The sequence below is a fragment of the Uloborus diversus genome, chromosome 5 (assembly GCF_026930045.1).
Source record: "Uloborus diversus isolate 005 chromosome 5, Udiv.v.3.1, whole genome shotgun sequence".
Classification (NCBI taxonomy): domain Eukaryota; kingdom Metazoa; phylum Arthropoda; class Arachnida; order Araneae; family Uloboridae; genus Uloborus; species Uloborus diversus.
In genome coordinates, this window is record NC_072735.1 from 145,710,651 (window position 1) to 145,732,327 (window position 21,677).

The 21,677-nt window shown below is 32.3% G+C and overlaps 1 protein-coding gene across 2 annotated transcripts in view; it reads right to left on the reverse strand.

The window, feature by feature from the left end:
• The window catches only part of LOC129221857 (putative transmembrane ascorbate-dependent reductase CYB561 homolog), a 28,337-nt gene extending 16,169 nt beyond the window's left edge, over nt 1–12,168 (reverse strand). The window contains exons 1-3 of one of the 2 annotated variants that reach the window (XM_054856206.1): nt 11,973–12,168; nt 11,737–11,785; nt 3,233–3,461 (exon numbers count right to left, since the gene is read on the reverse strand). In XM_054856206.1, the coding sequence (XP_054712181.1) occupies nt 3,233–3,428 (196 nt within the window). In that variant the 5' untranslated portion in view covers nt 3,429–3,461; nt 11,737–11,785; nt 11,973–12,168. The remainder of the gene's footprint in view (nt 1–3,232; nt 3,462–11,736; nt 11,786–11,972) is intronic. The other variant, XM_054856207.1, reaches the window with a different exon arrangement.
• Nucleotides 12,169–21,677: the final 9,509 nt, after the last annotated feature.

Consider the following 21,677-nt stretch of genomic DNA (forward strand, 5'->3'; position numbering starts at 1 on the left):
ATCACGAATTCACATGTATTGAAATTTAAACAAGATTTTAATTTTAGTACATTTTCAGTGTAAGACAGGAACAAATATCAAATAGCGAAGGAAGATTATCTTTCTTAGCTACTGCAAGATAAGAGTGAGCATTCCAATACCCTCTTATTCTTAATAGACTTTCTAATCTCTTGGATCTGCGGTAGAAAGGATGTGAAAAGTAAAAGTAACCGGATTGTTTCCAGAAAACTCTTTTACAGGTCATTCTTCCTTTCTTTGATGCAAATCCTGATTTGTGCAACCAAGCACAAATCTATTCTGTACTTGGGCCAATATGACATGTGCCTGCTGTCTCTCACTCATTGTAAAGGCCTACATATCAATACAAAAGCAAATGTCAAGTAGTTTCCGTTCTACATATCTTAAACTGAAATATATTGCCAGTATGTTCATTTGGAGGCTAGGAATTGCTACTGCTTTTCCAGCGAATTCAAAAGAAAAGAAGAATATCTTCATTTAAGGGCGCCCATATGGGGGGCAAGGGGCTCAAGCCTCCCCTCCTTAGAATTTAGAACTTCCTTGCTTTTAGTTCTTTTTTCTTTGCAAAAATGTAAAAACATTTCTTCTCCAGCCGTTAATGAATAAGTTATTAAAAATGTCAAATTTTAATAACTCTAATCTGCATTGAAATCAGTTTCCATGAGGAAAATATCTGAGCCTTACAATTTTGCATATGGGCGCCCTTGTCTTCATCTTGTTCATTGACAAAATAAAGAAGAAAGAGACATTTTCTGAGCAATACCATATGCTTCATAAATGGTTTCAAGCTTAAAGCAAGGTTTTTTTAAATTTTTTTTTTAATTTTTTTATAGGTTTTAATATTTCATCATGGGAGACAGAAGGAAAGAACGATATATCCGAATGAATGATTAATCAAGGGATGATATAAGGAAGGGCTACTGTACTTGCAATTCAAAAAGAAGATTCATAATTTTCTCTGCAAATATGCAATGAAAAGTATAGTAGGATAGCATATTTTGGCAAAAGTACTGTAATTAACTAAGTTTTTCAAAATTAATTTTCAATCAAACATGAATACAACAAGACCAGAAATAAAATATTTAATATAAATAAAATAGGTGTATCAAAAGCATTTTAACTTTAAGAAGACTACTGGAGCTAGTGTGCTCAAGCTTATGGTGGAGTACTAGACTAAAAGGTAAAATTAATTTTTGTAACACAAAGTGAAATCTTAAAATTTTTGGTTCTTTTTTTTCTAGAGCTCTGCCACTTTGTGATTTAACATAAGCTGGTTCTTAGTTTTTTTAAAAAGTTATTAAATGCAAAACCAGTTGTGTACAATAAGGTTAAAAAGTACATAATAAGGCTAAATGGAATTATCCATAAATTTACACTTATATTCAATTCTGTTATGTCTTATTTCTTCCGTGCCAGCTTAGTTCCCAGTAAGCAAAATATCTTGCCTCAGTATTGCATAAAGGTTGACATGCAAGAAAAATCATCTTGCATTAATGCTGCCTCAATGTTGTTATGTTACTCCCTTTATGCTGTCAGCAGGCTGCCACAATATTGGCTGACAAGGTGTATGCAACATAATATCAGGAAAATATCAAGGTAGGCTGCTTTTGTAATATTGCATACGTATTGATATGACAGGATAATATCAAGATGTTGTCATGACAGCATAAAATCAAGGTCTAGGCAAGATGATCTTGCTTTTGTAATCTTGCATACGTATTGATATGACAGGATAATATCAAGATGTTGTCATGACAGCATGAAATCAAGGTCTAGGCAAGATGATCTTGCTTTTGTAATATTGCATACGTATTGATATGACAGGAAAATGTCAGGATACATTGACATGACAGTATGAAATCAGCACGTTTGCAAGGTGTTTTATCTATTTATTTTCTTTGTATTATTTTCACTTGAAACTCGAGAATTAAATTTCATTCTGTAATTATTTCTGTTATTCTTCAAGATAGTTTTCTAGCCTAAGAATATTTCCTTAAAGCTGACATCTGATCGGAAATTCATATAAAGGTATTAATAGTACTCACAATTTAATTTAAAAAAAGGAAGTTTCTTCGTTTTGCGTAATACTTGACTTATTTTATAAATTCATGCTTCTAATTGTATTATAAAGACATAAAATGCCTAGTTAGGAATAATTGCGGAAGTTTTTATAACACATTTAAGAATAAAGAAAGTAAAATAATAAATAAGTAAATAAATACAATAAAGTACATTTCCAAATGGATGTCAGCATTGAAAATATCCCATGGACAAAACACATGAATTTATCTTAAAGAATAACATAAATAACCATTGAATAAAATTAATCTTACTCATGAGTTTGAAGTGATAATACGAAATTCTGGGCTTCATGTCCTTCGTTTCGAAGTCTAGGGACGAAAAAAGTTATTTTCGGCCATTTCTAACATTGATCGCACATCGTCTGCGATATGACTTGTTTAGTACTATATTAATAAACAAATGCAGTTATCAGTCATTCATAAGTTATTCCTAAAACAATACTATTCCACACTAATAACTAAGCAACCAACTTAACGAAGCCTAAAGAACGCAACGACAACGCCACGTGCAGCTCCTCTGAACCGACTGAAATCGTAGGTCGAAGGAGGAAGATGTGCCAGCAATGCGAGGGAGGCTGGGTAGAAAGAACTGTGCGCATGCGCAAGTATCAACGAAGGTCCACCTGTTCTATTGTGTACTAATTACCTTGACGGCGACAGCATGAAATCAATACATCTTGACGGCGACAATATGTATGCAATGTTGTTATTGTAAGGTAATATCAATATTGATATTTTAAGATGAATGCAATGTTGCATACGTGTTGTTATTGTAATATTGCTTTTTAATCTTTATGCAAGCTTTATGCAGTATGAAACACGTCAACATTGACGCCGTCAGTATAATATCAAGATCTGTCAAGATTGATGCAAGAAATTTTGCTATTAGGGTTTCTGCTGTAAGAATCACTTTATACAAATCACTTGACCAACTACATTTTGGCCAAGCAAATTTACCCTACTAGAAAAGCAAAATGAATAAAAAATGGCTAAGAAATAATACAAATGTTGTTGAAGAGATAAACCGAAAATAAGCCAATATATGATATGAATTATATAAGTTGGCATTGAAAAGCATTTATTTTGTTAATGTGAATATATTAAGTAAAAATGAATAGTAAAAAATTCTGTACCTTTACCGTAAATAATTACAAGACCTATAACTGCACACACAGGATGGTAATTGAAGTGATGTAAAGGATCATCTGATCTACCAAAGCCTCCAAGATAAACTTTAGTCCATATGAAGACTAAAGTAACAATCAAGATCCCAAGAAATATAATCATAGCAAAACATGTTTGGTAAATTTTAAATCGTGGGCCTTCCATGTTGGCTCAGTATTTCCACTAACATCACAAAATCTATTAAAAAAACATTAGTTACTGAAAATAATAATAGTGAAATAAAAGGCATAGCAACCAGATATTTCTTACCATTGAACCAGTTTCAATTAAAGTTAATAATCACAAGGTTTTATTGCACAAAACTGCAGATTAATGTACACACGTCTTTTGGCGAAGTAACACCCTTTTCATTGCAAAAGCGAGCTTATGGATGAAAAGACATCTATCGTTTGTTGGATGTCTTTTCATCAATAAGCTCATTTCTTTTGCATTGAAAAAAGTGTTCCTTGTAATGCCGAAATACCTGCATGCAGTAATCTGCAAGTTTTGTGCAAGAAAACATTATGATTTTAAATTTTACTTTTCTCCACAAAAAGTATTTATTTGTTTCCAGTTTTGATTAATTTCAATGATTTTCTTTTTAAACGCAGAGTAAGTTCTGATTATTAAAACCTCCACAAACATCACAAAATCTATTTAATAATGTATATATACAGGGTGTTCCATTTTAACCTGCAAGACCTTTATTTTCGCAGTCGTTAATCCTAGATGTATACTTCCAATTGCAAAAATGTTCAAAATCAGATGCAGAGTTAAGATATTGAAAGTTTTAAGCAAAAATTAAAATTAGTCAAAAAAAAAAAAAAGAAATTTTACTTTTTATACGGGCCCTAGGTCCCCTAACTTATATTTTTAGGGAAATAATCTCAATTGAAAAATAATTCCAACTCGAAAAGTTTGAAATTAGTACGACCAATATTCACCAAGATATGAATTGCAGCATTTTGTGACTTACACCACTTTTCACTCGCTGTCAATAACACCTTTTGGGGGGAAATATAGTGGTTAACAAGTGTTTAAAATTACATGTGTGCATAGAGTGCGATTTTTCAAATCATTTGAGGTTTTGTACAGTGTTTTTGCGTATCATGGCATAACATTTGCATTTATTTTTAATAGCCATGAAAAATATAAATACCTTATTTTTCTTACTTTGACGACCTGTCATATTCTTCTGAAAGTGCGATAAGTTCCAATTTCATCTTCTGTATGGTCCCTTAAAACTGGAATATCTCCTTGAGTTTTGGTCGCACAAATGTCAAGTTTTTTGTGTTAGTAACAGTTTTCAATGGAGATTATTTCTCTAAATATTAGTTAGGGGACCTAGGGCCCATATAAAAAGTTAAATTTCATATTTTTTGACTCACTTTTATTTATGCTTCAAACTTTCAATGTCTTAATCTGATTTTGAACATTTTTGCAACTGGAAGTATGCATCTAGGACTAACGATTGCGAAAATAAAGGTCTTGCAAGTTAAAACGGAACACCCTGTATACATTATTTACTAAAAATAAGAATAGTGCAATAAATATATGGGGAAACTAGAGAGGTTTTGACACTTCAAGTAAAAATTTGAAGATTTTGAAATATTTTAGATTTTAACCTCCAGGTTTGAGCGAAATGAATTTTAGAAAATACTTGTTTTAATCACTTTCCTATAGCTATATATTGATATGCAGTAGTTTTATATAACTTTAATCTAAGTTGCTAAAATCTTAAGGTAAAGAAAAGAAAGCTACCTAGGGAGTTTTGACTCAAGCTAACTAGGGAGACTTGACCTAAAGACTAATTTGATATTTTTGTTTAATTTGATGTTTTTTCAATGAAATTTTATTTATGAACAAATAAAATAATGTGATTTAGGCCCAATAATTTTATTTTACCTAAGCAGTAACTCTAATATTGTGAATATGAAGGGCCGGGGTTCGTTGATTTAAATCAGCTTCATTTAAATCGTGATTAAAATCATGATTTAAATCAATTGATTTGAATTAAGTGATTTTTTAAACAAAATCATTAGTTAAAATCAGTTGATTTTACTTTTATAAATTAATTTCGCATTTTTAGAATGTATTGCTCTAAAGTTGGCTCTCTGTTTAACGACGCCCTATTTAACGACCTTTGGTCTACTATAGTGTTAAAAGCATTCTATTTAAGGACGCTTTTCTACTTAAGGGGGTCCGGGACACATTTTGAAAATTTTTTTATTATGTACTTTAGAGTTTTGAAATTTTTTGAACTGATTCATCATTTATTTAATAAGCAAAATCATAACATAAATATGAAAAAAAATTATTTTATTATTTAAATTTAATTAGTTTTTTTCAAAAAAATGGGGTTGCTTTAAATTGCTATAACTCAAAATATTGTTGGTCAATTTTCAATTTTTTTTCAAATAAGTATGCACAAATATCTAAGCTTTAATTTTTATTCGGCGATTTTAAAAATATTGATTCAATGAAAAATAAAAGATATTTAAAGAAAAATTTCGAAAAATTCGAAGATACTTTTTTTTTAAAAAAATCGTAATTTTTGCAGTAAACGTTTTTTTCAAATTCGACGAATAAAATTTAAAGTAAACTGTTTGAAAAAGATATGCTCCAAGTTTCATTACTTTATCTTTATCGGTTCTTGACTTATAAGAGTTTGAATGCAAGAAATCGGGAAAAATTGCATCATGGAGAAAAACGCGTTTAAAGTTTTAAAGTTATGTACACATTCGTTAGATGCATGCAACAAAAATAACTATAACTTTCGTTCTATTTAAGGTAGAAACAAGATTCAAACGTCCTCTTAAGCAGAAAAAAACGCAGCAATTTTTCAAATTATAAAAAAAAATTGCAAAATTTGAGGATTTTTGTGTCCCGGACCCCCAAACAGAGAGCCAACTGTATAACCCCAGTAAGCAAAATATCTTGCCCCAGTATTGCATAAAGTTGACATGCAAGAAAAATCATCTTGCATTAATGCTGCCTCAATGTTATGTTACTCCATTTATGCTGTCAGCAGGCTGCCACAATATTGACTGACAAGGTGTATGCAGCATAATATCAGGAAAATATCAAGGTAGGCTGCTTTTGTAATATTGCATACGTATTGATATGACAGGATAATATTCCCAGTAAGCAAAATATCTTGCCTCAGTATTGCATAAAGGTTGACATGCAAGAAAAATCATCTTGCATTAATGCTGCCTCAATGTTGTTATGTTACTCCCTTTATGCTGTCAGCAGGCTGCCACAATATTGACTGACAAGGTGTATGCAGCATAATATCAGGAAAATATCAAGGTAGGCTGCTTTTGTAATATTGCATACGTATTGATATGACAGGATAATATCAAGATGTTGTCATGACAGCATGAAATCAAGGTCTAGGCAAGATGATCTTACTTTTGTAATCTTGCATACGTATTGATATGACAGGATAATATCAAGATGTTGTCATGACAGCATGAAATCAAGGTCTAGGCAAGATGATCTTGCTTTTGTAATATTGCATACGTATTGATATGACAGGAAAATGTCAGGATACATTGACATGACAGTATGAAATCAGTACGTTTGCAAGGTGTTTTATCCATTTATTTATCTGTATTATTTTCACTTTAAACTCGAGAATTAAATTTCATTTTTTAATTATTTCTGTTATTCTTCAAGATAGTTTTCTAGCCTGAGAATATTTTCTTAAAGCTGACATCTGATCGGAAATTCATATAAAGGTATTAATAGTACTCGCAATATAATTAAAAAAATGAAAGTTTCTTCGTTTTGTGTAATACTTGACTTATTTTTTAAATTCATGCTTCTAATTGTATTATAAAGACATAAAATGCCTAGTTATAAATGATTGCGGAAGTTTTTATAGCATATATTTAAGAGTAAAGATAGCAAAATAATAAATAAATACAATAAAGTACATTTTCAAATGGATGTCAGCATTGAAAATATCCCATGGACAAAACATATGAATTTATCTTAAAGAATAACATAAATAACCATTGAATAAAATTAATCTTACGTGAGATTGAAGTGAAAATACGAAATTCTGGGCTTCATGTCCTTTGTTTCAAAGTCTAGGGACGAAAAAAGTTATTTTCGGCCATTTCTAACATTGATCGCACATCGTCTGCGATATGACTTGTTTAGTACTATATTAATAAACAAACGCAGTTATCAGTCATTCATAAGCTTTTCCTAAAACAATACTATTCCACACTAATAACTAAGCAACCAACTTAACGAAGCCTAAAAGAATGCAACGCCACGTGCAACTCTTCTGAACCGACTGAATCGAAGGTCGAAGCAGGAAGATGTGCCAGCAATGCTGGGGACGCTGGGTAGAAAGAACTGCGCGCATGCGCAAGTATCAACGAAGGCCCACCTGTTCTATTGTGTACTAATTACCTTGACGGCGACAGCATGAAATCAATATCATCTTGATGGCGTCAACATGTATGCAATGTTGTTATTGTAAGGTAATATCAATATTGATATTTTAAGATGAATGCAATGTTGCATACGTGTTGTTATTGTAATATTGCTTTTTAATCTTTATGCAAGCTTTATGCAGTATGAAACACGTCAATATTGACGCCGTCAGCATAATATCAAGATCTGTCAAGGTTGATGCAAGAAATTTTGCTAGTAGGGTTAAGATGTTGTCATGACGGCATGAAATCAAGGTCTAGGCAAGATGATCTTGCTTTTGTAATCTTGCATGCGTATTGATATGACAGAATAATATCAAGATGTTGTCATGACAGCATGAAATCAAGGTCTAGGCAAGATGATCTTGCTTTTGTAATATTGCATTACATATTGATATGACAGGAAAATGTCAGGATACATTGACATGACAGTATGAAATCAGCACGTTTGCAAGATGTTTTATCTATTTATTTATTTGTATTATTTTCACTTTAAACTCGAGAATTAAATTTCATTCTTTAATTATTTCTGTTATTCTTCAAGATAGTTTTCTAGCCTAAGAATATTTTCTTAAAGCTGACATCTGATCCGTAATTCATATAAAGGTATTAATAGTACTCGCAATTCAATTTAAAAAATGAAAGTTTCTTCGTTTTGCGTAATATTTGACTTATTTTTTAAATTCATGCTTCGAATTGTATTATAAAGACATAAAATGCCTAGTTAGGAATAATTGCGGAAGTTTTTATAACACATTTAGGAGTAAAGAAAGCAAAATAATAAATAAGGAAATAAATACAATAAAGTACATTTCCAAATGGATGCCAGCATTGAAAATATCCCATTGACAAAACACGTGAATTTATCTTAAAGAATAACATAAATAACCATTGAATAAAATTATTCTTACTCGTGAGATTGAAGTGATAATACGTAATTCTGGGCTTCATGTCCTTTGTTTCAAAGTCTAGGGATGAAAAAAGTTATTTTCGGCCATTTTTAACATTGATCGCACATTTTCTGCGAGATGACTTGTTCAGTACTATATTAATAAACAAATACAGTTATCAGTCATTCATAAGTTATTCCTAAAACAATATGATTCCACACTAATAACTAAGCAACCAACTTAACGAAGTCTAAAGAAATGCAACACCACGTGCAGCTCCTCTGAACTGACTGAATTGGAGGTCGAAGGAGAAAGATGTGCCAGCAATGCGAGGGAGGCTGGGTAGAAAGAACTGTGCGCATGCGCAAGTATCAACGAAGGTCCACCTGTTCTATTGTGTACTAATTACCTTGATGGCGACAGCATGAAATCAATATCATCTTGACGGCGTCAACATGTATGCAATGTTGTTATTGTAAGGTAATATCAATATTAGGGATGCACCGGAGAGTGATTTTGCCGGATACCGGATATCCGATGCCCCCTTACCTGCCGGATTCGGATATCCGGCATTTCGATTGCATTGCATGTTCGCATATTTATTTTTCTACAACGCCGTTTCAAAACAATAAATTAAACTTGTTCCACATATCATTTCTTTAAAACATGTTAAGTACATTCAAATGTACTTTTTTAGAGCTTCTATATTTTAATTTAGGAATTGTGCTATATATAAAGTGAAACATTAAAATATTGTTTTATTTCGACAGATTTTTTCTAAAGAGACAAACTTTTGGCAAAAATTAATTCTGTATGTAATGTACACATGGTACCTTTTAATTATTCATAGTTGAAATCTTAAAGGTTGTATAGTGAGTCATATTTGTTATTAGATTTGCATGACGTGTAGAAATTTTTAGAGATGTACCGAGTAGCACTTTGGCCGAGTACTCGGCCTTTCACTACTCGGCCGAGTACCGAGTTACCAAGTACTCGGCCGAGTTACCAAGTACCAATTATGTTTTAAGAAGAACCACCGACACACATGTGATGAATTTTGAACTTATTTGAATAGTAGTATAGACCTCCTTGTCCATATAATAGTTTTTAAAACTAAATTCCTGCTGAAGTTTAATTACGCACTATAAAAACAATTTTGTTTATGTCAAAAATTTTACCAAAAAATTATTCTTAAAATTAAAAATAAATAAAAGGTATGATTAATCAAGTTGGAATTAAAACAAATTACAGTAAAATTCCTCGAATGCGGACACTAACAGGACAATTTTTTTTGTCCACATAAGAGGGATGTCCGTTAGGAGGGGTTTCACTGTATACCAATCAATTATAGTTCTAGTCCGCCAAACATAAATATTTTTTTAAAGCAGGTAAAAGAAATGTGCAGGAACACTGCAGACACGTGCTTCTGCCCCCCCCCCCCCCGGTTACAAGGAACGTCTTTTTCAGTGCATAACATGCAGGGTTGGCAAAAACCCGGGTTTTTTTAAAAAAGCCCATGGACCCAGGGTTTTTTGGGTTTTTTTAAATAAAACCCAAAAAAACCCAACTAAAGCTGGGTTTTTTAAAAGAAATGTGGGTTTTTTTGTCTTTTTTTAGGGAAAATGTGGGGTACTTGTAGCATATTGTAGCGTAAGTATATGGACAAAGAACAAAAATGTCTTTGGGTAAAAAAAGCTGGAAAATTCAGCATTTTCTGAAGAAAAGTAAAAAAGACTACAAAGATTTCAGATTTTTTAGTTTCCATGATTACCAACAGTTAAGGCAAAGTTACTTCTCGAGTGATAAATCTATTGTTTGTTTGTTCGCTTTTAATTACTACTTTTTTTTTTTTTGCATTTTACTTTATTGTATTTCATTTTATTATGCAAAACTACTATAGAACCTCACGTAGTTTAAATCCCTTTTTACTGAATTCCAGCTTAATCAAGACATTTCTTTGAATTTTATGTTGCCCATTTTTCTATTTCTATGTACAGAGTAAGAAATATTAAACTTTTTCATAAGATAATGAAAATACTGTATATCCTATTCTGTTTTCTGTCTGATCGTTTGTAAAACCTGTTAATTTCTAAAAAATATACCTCGTTTATTCGAGATTTGTGACGTGTTGGTTTGCAGAAAATAATTCACATGAAAGCTTTTTAGCTTTTAGCTCGAGTAGGTACAATCTATAAATATTGAGAAAATCAGATGTGACAGGATTTAGTCAAGATAATTTGAGTTATTTTTGACCAGTTAAAGAAAAAAGTTTAATATAATTATTTAAAATATTTGAAGTATTTTTTAATGCCGTTAAGAGTTAAGAAATGCTATTAAAGTTCAAAATTCATTTTTATGTCTGTGGTGAAGAACAATTAAAAAAGGAGTTTAAATTGTAAAAGTATTTAAATTAATTAATTTTTTTAAAAAATTCTCAGAAAATTTTAAAAAACCCAAAAGTGGGCAAAATAATGGGTTTTTTTAAATGGGTTTTTTCAAAAAAACCCATTGGGTCCAACCCAATTGGGTCCAATCCGGCCAACCCTGATAACATGTGAGCTAAAGAAAGTAAAGACATTCGACAAAAAAATCCGACTTTTGTCAGATGCCTTTAAATCCACGAGCACATTTAATTTAAACATTTTAAAAAAATCTGATTCAAATTTTAAAAATACGACTTTTTTTATTTTTTAAAAGAATCACGAACCCTATGAAGGGCTGTTTTTTTATAATATTTTGGTCTAAAAAATGTTTTTATTTGAAAAATAACTAAAATACTAATTAATCTTTGAGTTGTTTTGTAGTAAAACAAAGCAAAAAAAAAAAAAAAAAAAAACATGAATATTGAAAATGTACTTTATCAAAAATCACATAAACTGTTTCAAGTTTTTGCACACCATCCCAGCAAACAGTGCTATAAAATCTGCTCTAAAAACAATCAAAAGCCAGCATTAAATTTTCAAAATTTTCCAAAGGAAGATCCATGGATCCCTGTTTGTTCTGGGGTACAACCTCTCCCCTGACCCCCATAGTGCTGAACCCCCAGAATTCACAGCTTCTGCCCGTGGGAATTAGGAATATAAAACATTTAAAAAAAGAAAAACCAAAATATACACACAAATGCATAATTACTCTATGTTTTCAAAATCCAGGGGGTGGGAGGGGGTGGCGAAATATGAACCTGCAGCGAAAAAATACACCAATGGTTGATTGCTACACTTACTAATAAAGTACATGCCTAAATAAAAGAATTTCTACAATATTACATTTTAATAGACATATTTTGCAGTGAAATATTAAATTATCTCTCCGCACTTTTTATTAAAAAATAATAACATAATAGGAAAATACAAAAACAATCACTCTACCAAAATCCTTTTAAACAGTTCCGCTCCTTGGTTTGCTACAAAAATTGGTTTAATTAGAATGCCTGAATTCAATAATCTAATGGGAAACATTTTAACGAACACGTTCAACACGACATTTAGCCGTTAATTTATTTCTTTCCATAAATAAAAGTAAGTCTGATTAACTGAAAGGAGTTAAATGGATTACGATAAGATAAACGTGTTTGAAACTGAAAACAAGAAAAAGAAAATCAAAACCAAACAAAAAAGAATGTCGTCTGGTCTAAGCCAGTTAATAGAAGTCAACCGCAATATATCACAAAAATAAATGGCATGAATATTTAATATTGATTTAAAGTTTAGATGATTGTAAAATTTGAAATTTATTTTGAGCATAATAAAGTTAAATAAAATTTAATTAGAGCTTTTTTAAATTAAAAACTTGATTGCCAAAATGTCCATATTTTGTTTCATAGGATGGCTGCACTAAAATTTCAGATGTAAACAAATAAAATAACACGATACCGAATTGTTTTGAAGTTCGTGATTTTTCTCTTTCAGGATGATTCACTAAAAGCTAATTGAAAATTAAAGTTAATTTTTGTTGCTTTCTGAATCGTTACATGAATGCATTTTATTGATCAGTAGGAAACAACGCTTTATAGTCGTATCTTGACATGTCAAATAAAAAAGTTCATGAAGTATTTCAGACAGAGTTATTATTATTATTATTTAGTTTCTACAGAGTGAAGTTTTTTTCTCGATTGGTTTCATCATGAGACTTAAAAAGAAATGAGCAATTGTTTGACAAGGTAGCAGCAAAAGTGGAAAGTATTGTAAGAGAAAAGAGGAAGGAAAATAGATGAGCTAACGAGATTTTTGTAAATTGTGATAATGGAAGAAAAGGATGTATATAAATAAAAAATGTTCTGCCATCAGGAGCAACTACACGTAAGCTAAACTGACTTCTTATGAATGATTTCAGAGGCGGAAAAAAGAAAGATGAAGTCAGTTTAATAAGCAAGCAGAATTTTCTAATTTAAATCATCTATCAACCGATAAAATATGCCCCATGTGTTGGTCAGGACTTGAAAAATATGTCTTAGGAAACATTACCTAAAATACAAAGTAAAGAAAATGTACAAAGCATTAAAAGAATTGAATAAAAGTAGAGGGTGACAGTTAGATAAAATAAAACTAGGAAATCCAGAGGTGTCCCCCCCCCCCCCCAAGAGCAATGGCGACTCTCTGCCCTAAACACCACAAAGTCCACCCCTAAGAGCTATACCCCGTTATCGCTCATTGGGTTTATACTAGAGTAATTGTACGTACGGTTACGTATGGGGCAATTGCCTGGTGGGGTAAAACCAGGTGGGGTATGATAAACTGTGTGCAAAGACTAGTAAGCATCCTTACTTTATGATGCCTTCAGACTGGATGTTAAAACAATTCAGCTTTAATGCCAATTATAACATTGTGTTTCTGTCCAGAGAGCAATGGAAGGATGTACAGAGATCATTGGCAAAGTGCAGGAAATCTGGTTTACAGATGGTTCCAAGACTGCATCTGGAACTGGTTCTGGTGCATACTGCAGCAATAACACAAATATGTGCTTCTCATTAGGGAAGCTTGCTACTGTCTACCAGGAAGAAACTTAGCCGAAACACAAGCTATTGGCTTGTGTAAATAACAGCCTAGAACGAGGCATAAAGGGTAAGGTTATCAGAATATTCTCTGATAGCCAAACTGTGTTGAAAGCTCTCAATCGAGACTGCTTCTCACCAAAACCTTTTGGGAGTGCCATAATGCACTGGTAAGACTAGCTGGCAGTTATAGGGTTTTCCTTTACTGAGTTTCTGGTCATCGTGACATTGTGGGCAACAAATTGGCAGATCAGTTAGCTAAGCAGGGCTCCAATGCACCATTTATGGGACCAGAGCCTGCCCTCTGCCTGACCTACAATGCAGTAAGGACTACTACAAAGAACCTTTTTATGGATGAATCATATGGCCTGTGGCTTTAATCCGACTCTCAAAGACAGGCCAAGACTCTGAACCAGCAGCCTGCCTGGCTTAGATCAAGGAAAAGCTTAATTTGAGTAGGAGTGAGATCAAAAAGTCTGTTAGATTACTAACTGGACACTGCTCTCTTAATAGGCATCTTAATCTGATGGGTGTTACCGACAATCCTTCGTGTAGAGGATGCCATATGGCTGATGAGAGCTCAATTCAAGTGCTATGTGAATGCGACTTCTACTCTGTGCAGAGAGTTGAGCACTTGGGATATACCTTAAAACCCTGGGAACTGCCTAAAATTTCGGTTAGGCAACTGCTGAAATTTTTTTCTGTTACTGGGCTCCTTTAGTAGTGTAAGCAGAGACAATACAATAGACCTGCAGTCTCAGTGCTCGCACTCATTTCAAGCACCCCCCTTTTCACTTCATACTTCATACATCTCGTTAAAAAGAGAAAAATACCCCCCAACCCCCCTAAAACTTTTAATGGCAAAGTCTGCACCATGACCCCTTGAGGTGGGCACCTCTAGGAAATCTAAATATACAAGAATAAAAACCTTGTAAGGAATGATATTTATGAAATTATCAGAGAAGCATTTTCAGTAGAACCTCAATAATCCAAAACTCATTTTAATCAAAGTTGGTTTCCTTGAATGTTATTTAGTAAATGTTTAGAACTTTGTCAATAATTATAAGTTTTTAACTGCCAGTAAGTTTGAATGCAATCAAATTGAAGTTTTTTTTTTTTTTTTTGAGTTTATTTTGGTTTTAATTTAAAGAACCAAATATAAAGTTAGTAACATGTTATTAATATGACAATTCAGACTAAATCTATGTACCTTTGTTATTGAATTTGCATTTCTGCTGTGTAACGTTTGCTAAACAAGTTTGTTGTTTGTAACAGTAATAACATGATTTAGAACTTCTCATGTAGTAGTTATTTTGTAAAAGTTCACATATTTAAATCTAGAAGTAAAGTCTCTTTAATCTCCTAACAGACTTTTGAGTGTACCCTCATTTGTCTCAAATTTTCAATTTACAGAAAGTCACCATCGATTAAAATTTCTTTTGGGAAAAAAATCTAAACATATTGTAATGATTTGTTTTTGAATTGAATTAGCCATGATGATGGGGGAAAAAAAAATTTTAGAGCACAATTTTGAAAAAAACTTAATGTTTCCAAATCTTAGTTCTTAATTTTCATTTTTTTTTTTTTTTTTTATTTATCCCAAATCATTCATATTTAACTTTTGTGCACTAAAAACTTTGCATTTTTAGTTCCTTCAATACCATGTGTCATGTGTAATTTTAGCACTTTCCTGTAATTATGGAGCAATCTTTCAACATCTGCTTTTGATTTAAAATATTTCTTATTACTTGATGCAATCCCATGTCCAGATTTTCATAAAAGGAGGGGTTTTAATCAGGGCTGCGGAGTCGGAAGGAAAATGGCTGACTCCGACCCCGACTCCGACTCCTGGATTTTGAAACGTCCGACTCCGACTCCGGACTTTTTAAATTTTTTTTAATTGTATTTTTTTCAACTCCCTCTCTCCCTTCAGGGGAAGGGGGAAAACCTCTAAACAGAGATTGAAATATTAATTCCTTTTTATGAAACCCAAGACGCATACAACGTTAGAAATTCAATTTAAAAATCAAATTTTCCAATAGTTACGAGTTAAAAAGTAAGATGACATAAAAATCCCTTTTAAAAAAATTGAAAAGGATTGCCTGTAATTTGCCCCCCCCCCCCTTTAATGTCTAACAAATAGATATTAACCAAATCGTGTTCTTTCAATTTTTAAAAGCTGTAACTTGAGAGAAAAAAAAGCTTTTTTTCTAAATCCAAGTTCTTGAGAGGGGGTGGTTTGCCCCGGGTGGCACCCATCTGGTAGATGACACCCAAAGTTAGTTTCAGAGTTTATAAAAAACATAAATATTTTAATTTTAAAAATTTTCGTAAATATATTTTAAATTATATTTTATCAATAAAATTTCAACGAAAATAGGGCTTGTATACATCAGGAGCTTATTTTACACAAAATGCGGCGGTATACAAATTTGTACGAATAGCTTTTACTATACCTATATTTCTTCTTCGCTAAATTTTTAATTTAAATTTTATTGGCTGCTTTAGAATTAACCTTAATATGAAGATTTTAAGATTAACTGCAATTATTGAGTGTTGTAATCAAGAAATCATTTACACTTATTTTGTTCTATACTTTTTAGTGAGAAACAAATTTATAGAAATAGTCTTATAAAAGAAAAAAAACATTAAATTATTTCATCAGATCTTTTGGATTCGTGCTTTCGCTCCAGAACTTCTTTGAATTTGCCGATCACTCTTAAAAGTTTCAACCTTAGCTACGGGCTTTGACTTACTAATTTGTTACGTTTCCTTTACTACTTTATAACTGAGATCGAACAAAACAATATATATTTCTATTTTTATATGAAAGTGATTACTTGAAAATGTTAGGCAACAAAACCGTTCGCTGACAGTTGCTATTAGTTAAGTTAAAAAGCAAGCAAACTAGGGGACGGCTACAGAAAGTTCGGGAAGCACCCAAGCTAGCTGACTGCCATAATGGCAGTTATTTTCTCATTAGTATCTTCTTACACACGTAACCGAACCAATTGGTAGTCAATTTTTAAAAAATGCAAGGAGAGTTAATAAAAAGGAAAGAAAAAAAGAAGCCCGGAGTCGGAGTCGGCATGTGTTCTAATGACTCCGACTCCGACTCCTTTACCCCAAAATCAGTCCGACTCCGACTCCACAGCCCTGGTTTTAATGCTTCTAAATTTTTACCCGAAGTTAGGAGGCCAGTTCAATCCCTCACAAACTTTAATTTTATATAAAATTGCCGATCCCAACATAGCAGTTCTATACCTGTAAGGACTGCTGTGCCCCCCCCCCCCCCAAGGATAGTTCTAGCTGCACAAATGACCGCAGTGCACTTCCATTTTTAAGCCTATTTTTAATAAAACCTTGTTTGTTTCTTTTGATCAAATCTGTTTATTATGCAATAAATTGCAATTAGTGTTAAAAACGGTCCACAGATTCTTTTATAAGGCCACTTATGTTTCGAAATGATGCTTAGTACTCTCTAAACAAGAAAGAGCTTATTGCAGATGCAAGTTACATTACAAAACACAATCACTAATGCATCTTCATACCAGCAACATATGCCAAATCCATCTTAACCTCCTTAAGCAATATTAGCATACAATTCGGAAAGCTCTAACAGTTGTAAATCGCAGAAAAGCTTCAGAGAAAATTTTTCTTTCTTTTTTTTTTATGGAAGTGCTGCACACAAACTTTCGCAATAAAACTAAATAAAAGTCAAATATACATTTTCTTCCTTTGGTTTATTATTTTTGCCCAAATGGGAGGGGTTTAACCCCTAAAACCCTCCCCTTGGACACGGTTCTCCACTTTATCTATAGCTTTTAATATAAAGCATATTGAACAAAAATTAGATGATATTTTTAGTATAAATAGGATTTTTCTACATTGATCAACATGTGGCATGTTATATAGTAATAAGACATAGCATATTATCTGACACTTTTTCCTAACATTCCAAAATATGCCATCTGTAGATTTTAGGCCAAAAAAATACAGTAGCCTTATGTCCTTTTCATATATTTATGGGAAATCATTGTATGCTGTTATTGTAAAAATATTGTTTCTTTTTATTTATTTTTAATATAGTTTTAAATTTGTGCTCTAATGTTGTGAATATGATGAATCATCCATTTAAAATTGCAATAAATGTGTTTATGCTTTTTTTTTTTTTGACCACGTTACAATTATGAATTACAGCAAATGTAATTATTTTATCTGTAGATTTTCACTTTTTTTAAAATTTCTTCTAGCTTTCCTACAGGTTGAGTGCTATGGATTCATGAAGTACAACTTTACACCTTGTTTTAAGATTGCTAGACAATTTGCAAAAACTAGTTTTTCATACATCCTCCCCTGTTTTAAATTAAAGATTTCTTTGTGTTATAAATATGTTTGTGTGTGTCATGTACATATTATTGTCTATAACGTATCTCTGATAAGTTTAGGCTTTACTTTAACAATGTTTACTTCATTTTTGGGTAATAAGGCATGGTGATTAGCTCTAAGTTGAGTTTGGTGACTTTTGGTGTTGTTTGACGAAAATGTTCTTTTTCAGTTCCGACCAATACAGCATCTCTTTTTCACTAAACTTAAAAAAAGATGCAATCATTATCAAGGTCGAGCACCAACTTATCAGAGTTATATGGTATAGAAACCTGAAAAAGTATTTATATGCATATAGCAAGTTAGAAGAATTGATAAACATTACAAAAGTTTATTTTTACCAAATATTTTTAAAATGTGTATTCTTTCTTTAAAAATGCATTTATTGTTGCAAGTTTTCTACACATATTTAAACGTATTTCTTTCATATTTATTGTGCTTTTTCAATATTTACTGTTTTTATTTATTATACTTATTAATATTTTCTATTTTTGTTTACAGCTCATACAACTAGTCTTATTTTGCATCCAGGAAAAAGGCGACAAAGAAATTCCAACGAGCACTTTAAATTTCAATGTTCATTTTGCCACTATGGAACTGATATATCATCAAATTTGAAAAAACATCTCCTTGTACATTCTGGTGAACGATCTTACGAATGTGAACTTTGTCATAAGAAATTTTTACGTCAGGATCATCTTCAACGTCACATGATATGCCATTACAAGATTCCTCTTTAGTTAAAAAACATATTTGGGGAAAAATATTTTTAAGAAATTTACTTCAAAAGTACTTTTTCCGTCCTCTGTTACTTGATTTTTTAAATCTGTGTGCTATATTATTATAGCAAACTTACTTTTGTAACGCATGTAAATGTTTTTATTGTAATGCATGTAGATTCAAATTTCCATAGAAAACTTTATGATCTTTTATAGTAAAGAAGAGTTTTTTAGTTCAAGTAAACATTTCTTGCACTGAAAAAGAGATTCCTCAATAATCTGCAACATGTGTTGGCAATGTTCATTTTTCTCCCTCTTTTTGTGAACCTCACTTAAGTTGGCATTGATGGTTTCACAAAGATAACTATTTAGCATTAAGTAAAATTGTTGTGTATCTTTGAAATAATAATCAAACAGGCATACAAATTTAATCAATTGGATAATAGATGATAAAGAAAGAGCATTACTTTGAATCTTCAAATTGACTAATACAAATTCCGATTTATATATATCGGGTGAATGCAAAAGTTCGTGCGGAGTTTGTGAAAGAAAGTCATACAGTGATTAGGCAAGCAAAACTTTATTCAATCAATGATATATTCTCCATCGTTGTCTATGATCTTCTTCCAACGTTCTGGCAGCATACGGATGCCCCGATCATAAAAACTGTGTGTTTTAGATTCGAAGAACAAAGACACGACGTTTTGTAAGGCATTCAAAGAGTCAAGTTTTTTTCCATTTAAATGATTTTGCAATGACCGGAATAAGTTATAATCCGATGGTACGAAATCAGGAGAATACGGTGGATGAGTTAGGACATCTCACTTCAGGCTGTTCAGTTTGCGTAGCATGTCTTGAAACGTGTGGTCTAGCGTTATCTTGATGAAAGACTACGCCTTTGCAATTTGACAAACTCGGATGTTTCTGTTTGATTTCTCGGTTCAGATTAGTTAATTGACGACAGTACTTGTCCAAATCAATCGTTTGGCCGGCGGAAAGAAACTCAAAATAAATTATACCCTTGCAATCCCACCAAACACAGAGCATCACCTTCATCGGGTGCAAACTGGCTTTTGCCATTGCGTCACCACGTTCACCTGCCTGTTTCCATGTGCATTTGCGCTGAACCTTGTTGTACAGGACCCAATATTTCATCGCCGTCACTAATCGATCCAAAAACGGCTCGTTTTTGAGCCGCCCGAGTAAAGATACGGCAGCAATTCGCTGGATTTTGTTGCTCTCGATCAACAAATGGGGCACCCATATATCGAGCTTTAAATCAAATCCGATTTCTTTTAAACACTGAAAAGCAGTTGATGGGTCAACGTTAAGTGCTGTAACAACTTCCTCTGTTGAAATTCACGGAGTATTCTGAACTAAAGAACGCAAAACGTCGTCATCAATGTCGGAAGGTCGACCTGAATTCGTCTTCCAGTTTAAAATCTTCGCAGAGAAATTTAGCAAACCATTTTTCCACAGTTCGTTTATCTGGTGCTTGATCTTGATAAATGTCTTGAATGTTTTTTACGGTTGGTGCAACATTTCTTCCCTTCCGGAAAACCGTAAAGCATAACATGTCGTAAATGCACTTTATCAACACTCATTTTAAAAGTAATCTTTCTCGAAGCAGTTTGTATCTGCACAAATTATTTTGATTGGAATGAAAGCTGCACACGTCACCTTTCCAACGATCTGACTTACGTAGATAGTAGTATTAATGACAACACGTTACGCCCGTTCTAACACCATCTATTGCAACTCAGCACAAACTTTTGCACTCACCCAATATATATACATATTTTTTCAAATATGTTCTATTTTTTGCCTTTTTTCTTTTACTTGCAATTGGGTTTTTCTAGTATAACCAACCAAAGCTCTTGCATCATCAAACTCAAAAGAAACGACTAATTAATTGCTTCAACCCAAATGTATGCCCAAATAGCTATGCAATTGACAAATGTTGCTCTGATAAACAAGAAAAGGTGAGGCGGATGTTGTGACTTGTTTCTTAAGCAAATAAGGACATTTTTAGAAGGTCACAGTGACCTCCCATCTAGGCGCCTAGGATTACAACTCCCAATACTGGAATATTCCAAACTTAGATGGCACCAGGGGCAGTAACAGAACTTTTTACCTAGTCTACGATGCTGATTAAAAACTCAAAATGATCTGCAAGGCAAACCAGGATTCGATTTGTCAAAACACACTTTGAGGCAGTGAGAAGCAAAGAGATGTAAGTTGCAAAATTAAAATTTTGGAGATAACCAGTACAAATTTTAGGGAAACCTCTCCTCTGTCTTGGGGGCAAGAGATCTACTTGTAGCCCTGGTAAGTGCTGCTGCAAAGCATGATTTAGAAAAAAAAAATCAATGAAAGCCAACCTAGGATGTTATCTTTAAACACGTTTTACTCAAAACTTGAAATTGTCCACTTACATCTCTTTGCTTCTTACTGCCTCAACTCAAGTAAAATGTTAAACAAAAGTTTTTGTTTGAGTTAACAAATATTTTCTAGAAGTTTAGAAAATTGTTTCAGGAAGCCAAGTGGAAAAACATGAAGCAATTTAGATTTTTTCTTCAAGAAGATAATTTTTTTTTCTTTTTGCTTTGTAGATGTCAAAATGTGATTAATTTTGTGTAACAACTCATTAATGATATTTTTCTTTTCATCACCTTTGATTTTACAATTCATAAACAAAGCATAGTTTTGAACAACAGTTTCATGTACTTCTTACTTCAGTACAAAATTTTGAAATGCATCATATTTAAAGCGCAATATGTAAAACATCCTTCTGAAGTCTGAATTCTGTAAGATTTTTATTTTTAATAAATACCTAAAGCACATTTTAAACAAAGCATTAAGAATTCCAATTTCATCTTTCAGTATTTTCTTCAAAACTAAAATTTCTTTTGGAATGCATATATATTTTGAAATGTTTTGCTAATGTTACGTACCAAATGTTTTATTAATATTTGATT